Source organism: Copadichromis virginalis, linkage group LG3 (genome assembly GCF_057382275.1).
Source record: "Copadichromis virginalis isolate Kocher_CV1m ecotype Utaka linkage group LG3, C_Virginalis_male_GT1.1, whole genome shotgun sequence".
Lineage (NCBI taxonomy): Eukaryota > Metazoa > Chordata > Actinopteri > Cichliformes > Cichlidae > Copadichromis > Copadichromis virginalis.
Window position 1 is genome coordinate 26,396,767 of NC_140620.1, and position 16,616 is coordinate 26,413,382.

Here is a 16,616-nt window from a genome sequence, read left to right on the forward strand (position 1 = left end):
AGTGGTTTCAAGCAGACGGCGTGTGGTCATTTTTCACACAGCAGAGCACATTTAAAAATGTTTTCTGTGTTAAATTGTTCGGAGGTTGATCTGCAGTTTTAATCACAGCCAGTCACTCTGCTGTTGAAGTACTACTTTTATTTCTGACGGTTTAGTTTGCTAGTTTGAGCAGAAGTTGTATTTTAGTGTTAGCTTATTTACACAATCTTAGTATCTGTCATTTAAAATCTCAGGGTCTGAATGCATGAGCTCATTTGACTGTCATGACACAATGATTGCAGAAAAAGTGTATTTATGTTCATTTAATTGATAAATGTTTAACAGAATGAGCTGATAATTGGGCGATACATGTTAGGTGTACAGTCAAACTGGAGACTTGCTGTCTCTACTCTCTCTTATCAGGTAGACTATGGAGACCAACTGCTTTGTGGGAAATGTAGTTTTATAGCTTCAGATTCTGTTGTTCAAGTGTTTGAATGTTCACCACTATGAGTTTAATTTCTGTGCTATGTGCGTTGCAGGGAGGTTATGCAGGAAACGCAGTAGGCTTCAAGCTGTCGTCCCTCCTGTCTCTGGCTGACACCAAAGCTAACAAACCAGGCATGAACCTGCTGCACTTTGTCGCTCTGGTGAGTAACATCATTGTTCATTTCATTTTTGCACATACGCCAGTGTGGCTGAAGTCACAAAAACAGTTAAAGTGCTCTTTGGTTGTCAGGCACCATTGGTGAATGAGATTCATCTGAATTTGATCAAGGTTCTGGATGTAGTCGGCTGTGCTGGTTGGCACTCATTGGCAGGAGGTCAGGGACACTACTTCCGAATGGGTAGGCTGGAGATGTGGTCCCTCTTTCTTTCTTTTTTTTAGGGAGGAAGACCCTAAAGACCCTATTTTTATGGGGAATCACACCTTTAGAGTTTCCAGGGAAGATCTATGCTATGATGTGGTTGTCATCCTGGTGTTGCTTTGGGTGTTTGCCATTGTTACAGGCTACTTGGTACCTGGACAACTGCAACCAGAGCTTGGTTCACATTACAGTCAATAAGTCATACTTATTCCTGGAGAGTGGTGGACTCCGCCACTGCTGGTTTTGTACAGACTCTTTCAGATCTGGTGGTCTCAGAAACACGTCTCTCCTTTTTGCAGATGATACAATCCTTTTTTTGATTAATCTATTAATGAAATCAGCTCTTGAGACAGTTTGAGAGAGTTTGAAGCTCAGTGTGAAGTGGTTACAATGAAAATTAGCAGATCCACGTCTTAATGGTTTGAGTGGTGAAGAGAGACCTGAAGCTGAAGGGGAAGCTGTTGAGTAACTAGTTGATATAAATTTGAACCCTCAGAATAAAATTGCAGATACAACAGGTGGAAATTAGTTTATTCTGACAAGTTGTTGGTTCAGCTTCAGAGAGTGAGATGCTCAGTAGTTCAGGAGGGGCTCAGAATAGAGCTGCAGGCAAGTCCTACTGGTAGAAGGCCTAAACATGCTGGTGAGATTATGTCTTTAAGGTGATTTCATGCAATGTCTACCAGAAGGGGACCCTGGGACAGAGAATGGGTCTCTTTATGTGGATTGAGAGCACCTCTGTACCACCAAAATGAGCAAGAGGAGGTAGCTGGAAAGAGGGGGTCTCATGTTTTGTTTTTTTGTTTTTCTATAGGAAGCCCATAAAAAAGATGAGAAGCTCTTGGAGTTTCCTCTCAAGCTGAGTCACATCCAGGCTGCAGCCAGGTCAGACATCACTTCATATTATTCACATATTAAATACTACAGTTGTCCACATACACCACTACATTTCTCCATCAACCTGTTTGGTGGGGATTTATTTATTATACTCCTTCTTTCCATCATTTTATTACATCTCTACAGAATCTGAGTGAACACCGCCCCCTGCTGGTTTCTTTTCAGTCCTTCATTTGATACTTAAATTACACCAGACACAAAATGAATGAAACCAAAGCAGAAATGAGGCTACATGGATTTGTTTTCCTTCCTTTGGTAGGATCTCATTGGAAACATTGGATGCTGAGCTGCATTTGCTGACATCTCGCACACACTCAGTGGAGGAGAGCATCCAGAGAGACACAGAGCTGCTGCAGCAACTGGACAGCTTTCTGCAGGTAACACACATAACAGTATTTTAGTTTTATATAATCTTTAAATAAGTGTGTAGTTTAAAAAATTATTTTGTGCCTATTATGTTTGTCTCAGCATGCCACATCATCTCTCTGCTCACTCCGTGGCAGTCGGCAACAGCTAAAGAGGGAAGGCAGCGAGCTGATCGACTTTTTCTGCGAGGACAGAGACACTTTCAGGCTGGACGACTGTTTCAGCATCTTCCACACCTTCTGCTCCAGGTTCACAAATGCTGTCAAGGTACAACTATGAATGCAAATCCATAACACGAGCTGTACAACAATCCACACAAGATCCAGTAGATGTGGTTAAAACTGTTGGTATACTTCAACTGATACATTAGTCTTCATCCCATATTTCATAACACTTCTGATTTACAGTGAAACATATTAGTTTCTAAACCTTCCGTTTTATGTGATTGCCAACAATTTCACCATTGTTGGCTTTTTGGCTCAAGTGTGTCTCCATTGCCTCTGAGTAGTTTGAATTCCCAAACCCTTCTCTCACGATGAGCTGTTGACAGAGACACAAATACCAGACCATAAATCAGGCATAAGAGGAGATGTTGTATTTAAGGCCCAAGGGTTCACAGTTTGTTTTATTTTTTTGATTTGTTTGCTTTGATTTGTCCATCAGGATCTGAATTTTTTTTCAACATGCATAATATCTGTAGGCTATGGAGGACCAGAAGAGTCACGTGCATCAGGAAAATAACTTCTCTTTCTCTTTTTGAAGGAGAACATGGAGAGGGAGGCGAAGGAGGCGGCTCGTCGTCAGCGGATACAAGAGCTGGAGGAGAAGAAGAGGCACTCCTGGGCTGGAGGAGAAAAGGTAGGATGACGTACGCAGACACTGTAAAACAAAATCAATCAAAGATGTCTAACGATGATCCACTCTCTGTTCCCGTTATAGGTGGATGGAGTCTTTGGGCTGCGCTGCCACAGTGAGCTTGACATGTCCACTGCTTTGTCGCGGCATGACGAGGCCGGACTGTTGATGGAGCTCCTGACCCCTAGGTCCCACCCTCGCTCACCAGTGAACAACTCCCACAGTCCTCTGGGACGTGCTGTGAGCTTACGTCGTTCCAGAAAGTCTCCATCCTGCTCACCATCTATTGCTGCTGAGCAGGAACTAAGCACTTTCCTGGAAAAGGCGACTGATCGCAAAAACATTCAGCAAAGAGGCAAAGGGAGCAGTTTTCCATCTCCCTCAAGTCCAGGATTCCCAGTGTCCACCCAGACGGCACCACAAAACTCCTCATCACCTTCCAAAAGGAGTCCAAAAAACAAAAACCATGCAACTGCCACTTACCTCAGCCAAAATGCTACCCAGACGTGTGCAAATGCCACTAATCCTGCAAATGAACTTGCAGTCAAACCTACCTCTGACTCAAACCAGCAATCTGAACACAACAACAAAAGCAGCAGTGATCAACCTGGCATGGGTTTAAGCAGCCATGCAACACTTACAACAAGCAAACCAAAAGATGTTGAACTGGTTTTAACTCAGCAGACTGACTGCACTGATAAGAGCTTTCAGCAGAGCACCACTGCTACAGGAAACATGGTGGTGGTTTTAGACAAATGCACGTTGGTTCCTGAGCTAAAAGTGTTTGGCAGTGGCGACACCCTCACAAGTCATAGCGAAAACAGACATGTTGGTCTTCATCAAGATGATTTGACAATCACAGATTTGGAAGAAGAGAAAGGGGATGACTTGCAAGTTGATAAGGTGCAGAATAATGGCCAACTGATTGTAAATCCAAAACAATCTGATGAGCAAGTCGGTGAGCTCAGCTCTTCTTCAACACCAAGAGAGGGCGATGAGGGGCAAGAGGATAAGGTGGTTGTATGGTGTGTGACGGGTGTGTGCGAGGCTACAAGTGACACACAAAGCACCTATGCAGAAACTGAAAAAGATCAGCATAAGGGTGACAACCAAGGAGGAAACAAACTAACTTCCTCTGCTTTAGCCAATGACATGCCTTCAGAACCTCAACCGGCCAATGAAAAACCAGTGCCTGTACCCATCAGCAGCCAACCAGTGCCTGTCCCCCGCTGTGATGACACATCACTGCTTGTTTCTTCCTCTGTGTGGCGCCCGAAAGAACCTCCAACACCTAATGTAGTGCCTGCTCTCACAGCAGATGCTTCTGAGAAAGATAAAGAACTGGAGGAAGAAGCAGAAGTGTCCACCAACAGGAACAGTGATGGAGTGACCGTCTCAAAACAATCAACAGAAGAGAAAAGCAAAAACAACATGGCATCTAAAGACTCAACCAGTAAAACTGCAAAAGCAGCTTCTTCCACCAAAGTAAAAGCAGAACCAGCAACTCCATCTAAACTACCCAGCAAGAGCCTTCCTACGTCTAAAGTCCAAACTAATGGGAAGAAACCTACCCCAAACACTATCTCTGCATCTGGCAAATCCAAATCTATCCGGACCCTCACAACCTCCGAGAACAAGGACATGAGGAGGGTTGTGCCAATATCCAGGACCAACAGAAGTCCATCCAGAATCAAACATACAGAGAAGAATCGAGGCTCCTCCAGCACCGCAGGGCCCACCAGTCTGACTCCCTCAAAACGAAGCAGTGCTTCCCCTCGACGAGTAGCGAGGCCTGCAAATGCTCCTTCATCCCGACAATCTGGGATCCCCAAGACTTTGGATCCAAAGGACTCAAAGAACCAGAATGTTTCAGGTACTCAGCCATCTGCCCGAGAACAGAACAAGGACTTTCAAGGAAAGATGTCCAGCCAAAAGCCCTTAATGAAACCTAAAGCCCAGCAGGAGGAGAAGATCTGTCGCTCCACACTGCGGGCACTCTCTCAGGGTGGAAGAAGTGGAGGAGGAGGCAGCGTCAGTGCTCCTGCCACTCCTTTGCGCAAAGCCACTAGCTCTTCATCATCTGTGTTTCCGGGTTTTGCACGGAGCACAGCCTCTTCTTCTTTCAGACGTACTCACACCAACCTTGCTGTTCCTGCTGCTTCCCACTCCCCCAACATTGGGTCAGACCCCTCCCCCAAACCTTCTTCCAAGACCTCCTCCCCTGTTACCCCATCCAGCACCTCCTTGCCTATTACGCGATCAAGATCACTAAGAGTCCATGCGTCAGCAAGATCCTCAGATGTCCAAAAACTCTCCCCCTCCTCACAGAGGAAGTCTCAGAGCGTCAAATCATCTCCTCGTGCATCGCGCCACGACTTGCTGGCTCCCCCTAAAGGCCACAGACGGAATGACAGTGACAGTGACAAGTCCGCTCATTCTCAGGACTCGGTCTTGCCCACAAGGCCGCGCTGGAGATAAACTCTTGGTTGTTTTGTTTTGAGGATTTTTTCCTAATCACTCCTCCTTCAGGAAAGTCAGGAGATACACTCCATTATGAAATGTAGATACCTTTTAAAATGTTCAAGTTTAATTTGAGTAACAAAGGAAGATACAATGAGATTGTCTCGTATGGATTTAAATCTTGTTTGTTACCTTGTTTGTTTGTTATTATAAGGTTTAAGTGCAGCGGAGCTGAAAAGTTCACTACGTTTTCTTTGTACTATATTGTCCTTGTAATGCACTTTAAACAACCACAGAGGGGAAAAACAACTTGTTTTCAAGGTATATTTGTATTCTTTCTAAATCTATTAATTGAGAGTACATTCCAAGATTAATGACAATAATGACCTCTCCTCACGACCTCAGGAAAGCCGATGTCTTATCAGAAATCACAGACCTTTTTGTTTTGGTCAGAGTGAAGCTCTGAGATCTCTGGATGAGTCGGGAAATGACTACAGCCTGTGACGTGATTGCTAACAAGCTTTCAGTCAAAACCACACTAACACTAGCAGTTCTGAATAATTTGGTGGCCGTAGCCATGACTTGATCTCTCCTATTAGGCCTACAGACACTTGAGTCAGTCTGTGCGTTAATCCACAGACTAAAGGCTCCTACTATGAGAGTAAGGGGTACGCCGTATTGTATGAAAGAAACTATTACAACCAACATACAAACTGCAAATTTAAACACTGAATTGAAAGGAGGGGAGCTAAAAAACGGAGTGAATAAAATCTAATTGCATTTTATTTGTACTCCCTTTGAGTTATTCCTGTGGTACTATTTTTCTTGTTTGTAAGAGAAATATCTGCAGCTATAAAGATGTACATCTTTGGAGTATCCTGAAAATTCTGCAGTTTTTAAAGGTCATGTGACTGAATGCCTTTTCGATTCACAAGCACCTTTAACTGCACGAACCGTGCAGCAGAATCTCTTTAATCCAGGCTGGACTTGTATAGAAATAATAATATTACTAATTGTGTTTTTATAAAGCCTGACATAACTAATCTTTGAGAGCGGTGGTGTCTTTTTTAAAAAACACGATCAGTTTAAACAAGGAGATATTTATAACTCTGATTAAAAACAGACACTTTCTGTCTGACTTGGAAAATTCAAGTTGTGTTTTCATATGAGGACATTTTTATGTTGATCTGTCTTTATTTATGTATGTATGTAATGTTTCCCTACTAATTAATAAAGCATTGTTCCTCAGTCACTCTGCGCACTTCATTCAAAGACTGTATTGCACTTTTTCCTGCCAGAAGACAATGTTTTAATTGAAATAGACTGAAATATCTGGCTTCAAGTGGATGAATGTCTGGAAACATTCACTTTAAAACCAAGCACATTTGAAACTATATCCACATTTCCTATTCTTACAGCTGCATTTTGTATCTAATCTTGAGCAGAACGTCTTTGTGTCTGCACCTCTCATTAATTCTGGTCTTGTATCATATTTAAAACTGAGAAACTAAAGCAGTCGAGACCATCATCAATCTCAAAATCATCCATTTTTATAGTTCTAACAAGCAAAAAGTATTAAAGTGATGTTTACGTTGTGTATTTCAGACGGTGAGATGCAGAAACTGCAGGCCACAGGAGAAATGTAGTTTTCTGTAGTTGTTCAGTATCTAGAGGATACGTGTCAAACTCGAGGCCCGTGGGCCACATCCAGCCCAGCGTACATTTATATGCCTGCAAGATCCTTTTTATATAGATTCATTCATTCATATTGTTATTCATGGCTCGGCAAAATGAAGCGCTAATGAGACAAAAGCTACAGATTCAATAATTCAGAGTGTCAATCAAGTCCAGTTTCTGTTCTGTGTCAGGGTCTGGGTCTGCGACCCATCTTTTTGATTTCTTTTTATAGTTTTTTCTTCTCTCCCATGATAATGAACATATGTTAAGTTCTGGTGTTGATCATCATTTAGGTTTTAGCTGAGTTTCATCATGGTTTAGATTTTCTTCTATGGCCTTGTCTGTTCTTGTTCACAGCATTATGCGGTCTGTCTTTTACTTTCAGTATGCTTGTGTTTAAGTCTCCCTTGTTGGTTCGTCAAGCTTGCTGTGTGTGTGCGTGTTTTAGTGTCACTTTCCCTGTGGTGTCTGCTGTTTCCTCATGTGTTTCCACTTTCCCTAATCTCCTTTGTGTGTATTTAGTCTGTGTGCCTTCTTTCTTTGTCGGATCGTCTGTGTTACCTCCTTCCATGTAGTCATAGTTCTCATACAGAAAGTAGAAGAGCTAGTGTTAGGGTTAACTGTAACGGTAACCCAGATATTGGCAAATGTGAGCTTGAGTAGAAATACGGTCGGGTTTGTGAGATGACCACTGATTTAAGAACACAGTCGTGTGAAAGAAGCAAATACTTTATAGCATACTGTCTTGCTGTGGATAAAAGTACAGACATGATGGACATTACACAGTTGGCCATCTTCATCCGTGAACTGAACTCCAATATGCCCGTTTCAGAGGAAATATTGGACATTAAATCGATGCAACGACAGGAAAAGACATGTTTGAACACTTATGACGGTTATTAGAAGTTATTCTTTATTCTAAGTCTATTTATTCTGAAACAATATTCCTGTCTGTTTTTATTCATATTTATGTTCAAAAAACATTGTTTTAGTGTTTTCAATAAATGCTTACCCTGTTTGGCCCTCAACCTAAAGTGTGCTTTGAGTTTTGGCCCCCTGTACAATTAAGTTTGACACCTCTGATCTAGAGCAGCTGCATCCTTCACAGCCTTTGTGATACGGACTCTCCCTGGTAGACCAGAAACGAGAGTCCTTCACCAGTCCTGTAAACCAATTGCAAATAATTTTGGATCCACCTCCACCCGAAAATCAACAACTGCAAAGCATAGCATACTGGGGGGAAAGCAAAAAGAAGTCAACTAGTACTGCATTGTCAGTGGCACATATTCAGACTTCAGTGGCAAAAGCACCATTTTCCATTTTAATTCATCAACTAATACAAGATGCATGTGTTTAGACAGATTTGAAAGAAACAACAAGGCATGTTTAGTCCAGCGGGAAGCTGAAAGGGCATTACAGTTTTCAAAGACCTGACACGGTGCTTTGACAACTTGGCAATCATGTCAAATATTTGTCACTATAAGAATTTCCCCCCCTACATTACATAAGATAAGACTTTATTAATCTCTCGGGTGGGTTCCTCTGCGAAATTCTGTAAAGATCGGCCCCCAAACAGGGACTTGAACCCTGGACCCTTAGATTAAAAGTCTGATGCTCTAGCGACTGAGCTATCCAGGCTCAATAATTGCTTATTAATGTAATAGTCTGAGTCTGCAATGTGTAAGCAGCCATAGTCAGCCAAGTCATAATGAAAGCAACAAACAACTCGTGTTTTGATGAAACTGCAAACCCTCCTGGTCAATAATCACATAAGCTGTACATGTAGGAAGCAAAGACTGATAAAGGAGCAGGCACAACATTCAGACAAATCCAAGACATAATGAAATGAACCACAATAACTGTGTGTGCATAAATCAGGTGTCAGTGAACACGTAACGATCACAGATCTTTAGAACCACAGCCAGATAACATTTTTCCCCAAATAAATGTGTAGATTTTAGCTAAATATATATTATAGAATCAACACCATGGGCATTTCAGATTTCACACAGGTGGTTGGTTGTTACACTCTGGAAATGTGAGTGTTATGGACCCTCTGTGTGTGCGTGGGGTTAAAATGATGCCACCTTAAAATGAAACTGAGAATAATTAACACGAAAATGTTGTATCGAAAGGGGAAAAAATGAAACTGAAAAAAAAGGTGAATTGAAACCGTAAAATGTGCGAATAAATTTTTGTTTTCTATTATTAACTAAGTTTTGAAACCTACATCTTTGTGTTTTTTTGCTTACATCTTTTTTTCCAATTTCAGTTTGCTGGCAATGTTGCTGTACGAATGAGTATTACGGCCACATTAAGAAAAACTATTATAGATAACATTGAAAATAAAGTTTCAATTTTGAGATTAAAATCGTAATTCAATTGAGAAAAAAGTCCAGATGTGGAGATTACAGTTGTTTCAAGACAAACTGCAACAGTTGCTGTACCCTCTGAGTTAATGTAATTGTGCTTCCGTTTAGTCTCCATGCAGGAAATGATTTCTCTTTTAGCACACAAACACAGTGTGGTGATCAGCAATAGGTGAAAAGATGGTGTGGAAAGCTGCATCTCATCAAAAAAACACACCAAATGAAATCGAGGGTTACAGCATGAGGAAGGAAGTAATGAAGTACAAATACTTTGTTACTGTAATGATGTCACCGTTCACTGAGGACTCACGCGCAGGACTCTTCACTTTGAGGAGAAATAGTTTATTACACCAGGTATGTGTACAGACAGTGCAGGGAATTGTGCTATATACAAGTGTGACGGGGTCCAGGCTCCAGGAAATCCAAGGTGGGGAGGACAGGGAAAGCTTCTCTTCGCTCACTCACTGCTCGCTATAGCCACTCTCCAATCATTCAAAACTAAGGATCTGCTCCGGGAAAACAGGGCCACGTCCAGGGGAACTAAACACAGAGTGTACACATTAGAATGAAGGCACAGAAATAGCAAGAGTCTAATGCTAAGAGACCTTTAGGAGACCTTCATTACTTTAGGTTTAACACCTTTAAGGGGAGTTATTATTTTGTCACTGCGAGCCTCAAATCAAACTGCTTTGAGATTAAACAGTAACACATGAAATTCATTCCTGTTGGTGTATTAATCACCAGCAATATCACAGAAAAAGAAATAAAAGTGGCAAAACTATGTGTCATAGTCAGGGCTTAAAGTGTTTCCTTTTTCTTGCTTTTGGCCCAACGACTGATTGTAAAGCTCACATGTAAGTCTTCATGTTTTTAAATCACATATTGGTTCTGTACATGTGACATTGTGTTTTTTCATATCCTGAAACGTGCTGCTAAACAAACTGAGGCACTGTGCTATTTAAAGGTTGCAGGTTAGTGCAGGATAAACAGGTTAGTTTGCTGCAGAACAGTGTGTGACTGCTGCACAGTGGCTGTGGTTTCATGCTCAGAGTTTGGTTACATCAAGTGTAGCAGAGATGAATTTGAAGTTAAGATTCACTGAATTTCACCTTCATACCAGCTGAATAGTGTCTAATAAAAAGAGCATAAACAGTTTACTGTCAGTGTAGAGGATGGAAATCAGTTCAACTCATAAAACATCTGCTGACATCTGGTTGAATTCACTTGTGTAAATCCACAAAGAGCAGCAGGTCAGCTGATCACAGCCTGTCCATTCAGAAAATCTACTGGAGCTCTCAGCAGTAATTATACTGAGTCGTGAATGTTTTCCCCACACTGAGCTGTTGCAACTGATTTTAGGGTTCCTCCACCTGCTGAATCCACTTTAACCCCTGACTGCTCATTTTCCTGTTTAGAGACAAAGTGACCTTCTACAATGTAGGCAACAAAAAATAGAGCCTTTTTCCTAGTGTAAGTCCAGAAACTCACCTCAGACATGTTGTTCTTTTCCTCACTCCACCGCAATCCTGGAGAAACGCCCCTCTCTGTAGCTTTGCTTCAGCATTTAATAGTGAGTGAGTCCTGCTCCCATGTCATTCCCTCCATGTCTCGCCTCGACCTTCATGATCCCTGCTATAAATCAAGTTTTCATTCAAATCAAACAAACATGTACTGAGTCAGCTTTTGGCTCCAACCTCTTTACACCGGCTGCTTGGCCTTGACAGCACAAGGTCCTGGACCACGTTTACATGTCTTCATAAGTTAACAGATGTGAAGTATTTTCACATACGGTCCTTAAAGCTTCTGTTAAAACGTTCCACAAAACTTGGTTTAATCAATGTGTGATGTTAAACTGAACCATCAGCTGATGGAAATGTTTATTATTAAACTCCTCGCCTTCATCTATTTGAAGTTTAACAGGTACACATCCTTCACTCAGAACATCCTGAAAAGCAGATGCAACAGATGCTGCTGCCTTGGTTTGAAGACACCTGCATGCATACTTGGAAAATCCATCTGTACATGTCAGTAAGTGTCTCACATTATCATTATCTGCTCAATATTCACCCATATCAGCCAAATCAGCCTCAAACTGTTTGTCAGTTCCACTAATCAAAACTCTGTTTCTGGGGAAACGTCTTCTTGCTGGTTAATAACAAAGAAATAAACTGTTGGTAGATCCACTTTTTACAACGAATCATCCATCAATAAAAATCTAACTCAGTTCCAAAACAACAAATTCAACATTCATATAAAAAATCCAGCCCAGCAGGGATCAAACAGCTGATCAAACACCAGGGTTGGACACAGACTTTCTAATCTGACATCACAAAGTTATTCTGAAGCTGTAAATCTAATTAAAAACTCCCCAAAACTACTAAGAGAAAACCCTTAAAAGGTTCAGTGATAGAAGAAAAATCCTTTACATGTAAAATCAACAGAGGTTCCTGATAAACAGACTAATAAATGAAGAATAACTGAACAGTTTCTGTGTCATGAGTGAAATTTCAGTGAGTATGAATCATCTCCAGGAAGTAAAAAGGGTTGGAGCTCAGCATCAGTCAGAAGAGGAAGATGAGGTGATGAAGAAGAGAGCGTTCAGTGGAAAAAGGCCAGTGAGTTCATGTAAATGCTGCTTCTGCTGTAAGAATCAGACCTAAAAGTGAACAAATGCTTCATGATTCTCATTTCTATCCATCATCTTGAACACTGACTATAAATGTGTTCACATCATTATTGTGTGATTTGGCTTCTTCACGTGTCTCCTTCAGTGCAAATAAAGGACTGTTAGAGTGTGTGCTGTGTGTTTGTCTGAAGCATGACAATCCTTTCCAACAAGTATTTCCAGCTGTTTGTCTCCACTCTGCACTTTAGTCTTTCTTCCTGTCATGTCTGTGTTTGTCCACCAGGTGTCTCCCTCAGCTCATTTTCTCCAAATCAGAAGCTTCAGATTTGTGGAGACGCTGTGCCTGCCAGACACAGCTCAGGGCAAAGAAACATGTCTATCCTCTAAAACATACAGGCCTGTGTTATTTAGTTCAACAGTCCCCAACCTTTTTGTGTGTCACCGACCGGCTATTAAGGTGTTGTTGATAAATACAACAAAATAAAACCAGTATCGGTACAAAAAAATGTTTTCTTCTCTTGCTGCCTGGTCTGTCTGGGGCCCGGGGGTTGGGGAACACTGATTTGGTTTTTTATATTTAAATGTATAAATAAGTGAGTGTGATCAAGCTTTTCATCTCAAAAAGACATTAAATGTCATCACTGTAGATACAATAATAATAATAATAATAATAATAATAATAATATCAAAAACCTCAAGGATTAATTTTTTTGTTGCATTTTAAAAGTTCAAACCTCAAAGACATTAAGTTTACAGTCATATATGATCAAGAAAACCAACAATCTTCACATTTCAGAAACTGGAAGCAGCTTTAAATGTGACTAAAATAATGATAAAACAATCAATTCTCTAATCATTGACTAACTGATGAATCACTGCAGCTCCAATATATTGTTGCATTTGACAACCCACTACAGCAACTACAGAATAAAAGCACTAACCAGACTGATGACAGATTTCAAACATGCTGAATATGAAGAGTAGTATCATTTAAACTCACATGATTATCAGCCATAAGAACAAATTCAGATTTATATTGATGTAAGGTATATAAATGTAAGTACAGTTTGAATCAGTGCAATATTATTTTCACACATCAATGGACCACTGAACTTCTCAGCTTCTAAAATGTAAAGACTCATTTAGAAACTACACAAGTACATATAATGGTCAGGGATCAACATGAACCTGTCTTCTCTATTTGACTTTAATCAACTCTGCAGTGTCTCCAAGTCCAAGACAAAGTCCAGCATAGAGCGGCTGAGTGAATGTGGTCTGGACTCTGTGGAGGAGAGTCATGGTTTCAGAGACGCTGTAGAAAGACAGAATACCTGCTCTGTGATCCAGGTACACTCCTACTCTGGAGGGCCGAGGACCTGAGAGGACAGTTTGGACATTGTTGTGCACAAATATATATCTGTTTGTGTCACAATATAATGCCCAAGATCTGTCATTGTATCCAAATCCACATTCATCGCCCGTCCCTGCTCTGCTGATATTCTTGTATGTGACTGCTACATCAACTCCTCTCCCTCTCCACTCCACCTCCCAGTAACAACGTCCAGTCAGACTCTCTCTACTCAGGACCTGACACCATCCAGTGAATCTGTCTGGATGATCAGAATAAGACTGTGATTGATTAATTCTTGTTGTTTTTCTGTTCCCCTCAGATAACAACAGCTCTTTGTTTGCTGTGTTTGGATCCAGTGTGATTTCACGTGAACATTTTAAGAATCCAGCTCTGGTCTTTGGCTCTGCTGGTGACAGTAAAACATCCACTTCAGTGACTGTCAGTGAGATGTTTGTCCATTCCTCTCTCAGAATGTCCTGTAGTTTATCTCTGGTCTCTGACACAGCTGCTGTCACATCCTCAAAGTAGCTCAGAGGACGAATATTGATGCTGGATGAGTGTGTAGACTCACTGAGTGCTGACAGTGAGGGGTAGTTGTGTAGAAACTGGTTGTGATCCTCTGTGTGTGAGAGCTGCTCCAGCTCGCCGTCTTTCCTCTTCAGCTCAGCGATCTCCTGCTCCAGCTTCTCCTGAAGCTCTTTGACTCGACTCACTTCAGTTTCCTGCTGGGATCTGACCTTCTTCTTCATATTGGATCTTCTTTTCTGGATGAGACGGATCAGCTCAGTGAACATCTTCTCACTGTCCTCCACTGCTTTATCAGCAGAGCCATTGATGGCCTCCACCTCCTGTTGAAGCAGCTTCACATCTTTCTCTCGCTCCTGGATTCTCTGCTGGATGTTTAGTCGTCTCACCTCGAGCTCCTTCTGCTTCTCAGTCCTTTCTGCTGCAGCTGGGACTGTTTCATGGCCTTTATGTTCATCCATTGTGCAGAGATAACAGATATTCTGCTGATCAGTACGACAGAAAATCTTCATCACCTCATCATGACGAGAGCAGATGTTCTCCTGGAGCTTCTTGGAGGGGGCCACCAGCTTGTGTTTTTCAAAGGCAGGAGACTCCAGATGAAGCTGTATGTGTTTCTCACAGTAGGAGATCAGACACACCAGACAGGACTTGATGGCTTTCAGCTTCCTCCCAGTGCAGACATCACAGGCCACATCTTCAGGTCCAGCATAGCAGTGATCAGCTGGAGCAGCTTGGAGTCCAGTCTTCTTCAGCTGCTCCACTAAAGCTGCAAACATGATGTTTTTCTCCAGGACAGGCCTCGGTATGAAAGTCTTCCTGCACTGAGGGCAGCTGTGGATTCCCTTCCTGTCCTCTTCATCCCAGAAACTTTTAATACAGTTCCTGCAGTAGCTGTGTCCACAGGCTGTAGTCACCGGATCCTTCAGTAGATCCAAACAGATGGAACAAGAGAAGGTTTCTCGGTCCAGCTGAACTCCTTTCTGCGCCATTTCTCCTCTCAGTGTCAGTGACTGTGTGAGTTTCACTTCCTTATAACTGAAACTAGTCTGAGCTCTGATCTCAACAACATGTTTCTGCAGTGAATGGAGCCTGTCAGCTCTTACACGTCACCACATGTTGGTTACACCCATCTTCAAAGTGCAGATCTGAGGGGGAGGGAACGAGGAAACACGTGGACAGAGAGGAGGTGCTGTGTTTAAGAGCAGGAAGAAGAGGGAGGGTTATCAGGCTGTGCTTCACTCCAGGAAGAGGAGCAGTTAGAGAGTGAAACTGTGTGTTTAACCATTTTTATTTACTGCTTCTTCTATATAAATAATTTTTAAAAATCCAGCTTTAATGAACACTGGACAGAAACGTCTCAGGTAACAATAACTGTCAGAACAGCAGAGGCTGCTGACCTAATCAAAGCATATGTGGAGAGCAGGGTTAGGTTAGCAGACATATGCTGGTTGCTTTTATTTATTTATTTATTGCTTTTATAGGCAGTAATCAATGTTGCTGTAACAGGATGAGAACTAGATAAATGCCACTGCATTGCTTTGAACAGTCAGCAGAGTCTGCACATATAATTACAGATATTCCTGCAAAAAGTTAATTACTCAAAAGAATCTTGCATTTTAGTTTTGCATTTATAACAGCTGCTGCAACAGAAATAACCATGTTCTTTACATTAAAATAGCAACAAACCTTTCTGGAACAACTTTCAAGGTTCATGGCGAAGACAAAGATCTAATGACATGAAGACTCCAGTGAAACTTAAAGTATTAGGAACCAGTTTTAATGCGTGACCAACACATTTCCCCTTGTGGCCTTCACCAGGGTCATTGCTAAATACCCTTGTGATTGTGAAAAGACTACTGGTCAAGTCAAAAAGGAGTGTATGGTAAAATGACCAATGACCATGTGACAAGATCAAGCAAGCATTTTTCTGATGTGTTCACCGCTCAATGGTTTGTTGTCATATTGAACAAAATATTAGGTTCTCTTTGTATATTACACTCAGGCATCAGGAAAGAGTGGTAACTAGTTCATAGTTTTTAGCTAATGACATGTCAATCACAAGACATTGCTCAGAAAACGTGCAGATTCTCAGCTAGATCCACCTTCCACTCTTTACTTACAGTTTCACAACAGCAAACAAACACACAAATAAGTTGAAGTAATTGTTTCCTGTATGACTTCACTGGTCTCGCATCAGTAAGGACTTTTGCTCCTTGTTGCTTGAGTTCATTGAGGTGGTGAGCATACATTTATCCCCAGACATGTCCATGTACACAAACATTAAACAACTTCTTTCTGACTTTTTTCACACTTTTGCACTACTTCAGAGGAATCCCCTTAACCTCAAATCACTGTTTTCTTAAGGTATGACTTACCTTCACAGCTGTGTGGATTACGCATCATGTCACAGAAGGTCCACAAGCATAGATGCACGTGTGTGTTCATGTCTGTAAGCTATTATTGTTTCATCTCACTGAAAGCACAAATGCCATCCTCTCTCTCTCTATTTTTATATGAGGATGGGGTGGACAAAATAACAGGAACACCTCACAACAGTGATGGCGCTGAGTTGCAAAGCTGCCTGAGCTGCATTAGAGACTGCGCTGGTGTTATTCACCTATAACGTGCTACAGTTCGTG

General features: G+C 41.6%; 2 protein-coding genes and 1 non-coding gene across 3 annotated transcripts in view; 1 reads left to right on the top strand and 2 right to left on the bottom strand.

Moving 5' to 3' along the window:
- Positions 1-6,678, top strand: part of LOC146713709 (uncharacterized) — a 32,141-nt gene extending 25,463 nt beyond the window's left edge. Inside the window, exons 9-14 of the mRNA XM_085450063.1 lie at positions 522-629; positions 1,663-1,733; positions 2,005-2,122; positions 2,214-2,378; positions 2,874-2,969; positions 3,051-6,678. Coding sequence (XP_085306189.1) covers positions 522-629; positions 1,663-1,733; positions 2,005-2,122; positions 2,214-2,378; positions 2,874-2,969; positions 3,051-5,444 — 2,952 coding nt within the window. The 3' untranslated portion in view covers positions 5,445-6,678. The remainder of the gene's footprint in view (positions 1-521; positions 630-1,662; positions 1,734-2,004; positions 2,123-2,213; positions 2,379-2,873; positions 2,970-3,050) is intronic.
- Positions 6,679-8,665: 1,987 nt separating this feature from the next.
- On the bottom strand, positions 8,666-8,741 carry trnak-uuu (transfer RNA lysine (anticodon UUU)). The gene has a single exon. It is a non-coding gene; the product is annotated as a tRNA-Lys (tRNA).
- Positions 8,742-12,794: 4,053 nt separating this feature from the next.
- LOC146713712 (tripartite motif-containing protein 16-like) lies at positions 12,795-15,016 on the bottom strand. Its single transcript, XM_085450064.1, has one exon. The coding sequence runs from the start codon at positions 14,964-14,966 to the stop codon at positions 13,296-13,298; it is 1,671 nt and encodes a 556-aa protein (XP_085306190.1). The 5' UTR covers positions 14,967-15,016; the 3' UTR covers positions 12,795-13,295.
- Positions 15,017-16,616: the final 1,600 nt, after the last annotated feature.

What these genes read in the sequence shown, in the direction of transcription:
- LOC146713712 (XM_085450064.1), bottom strand. Translation starts at nt 14,966, where the DNA reads ATGGCGCAGAAAGGAGTTCAGCTGGACCGAGAAACCTTCTCTTGTTCC.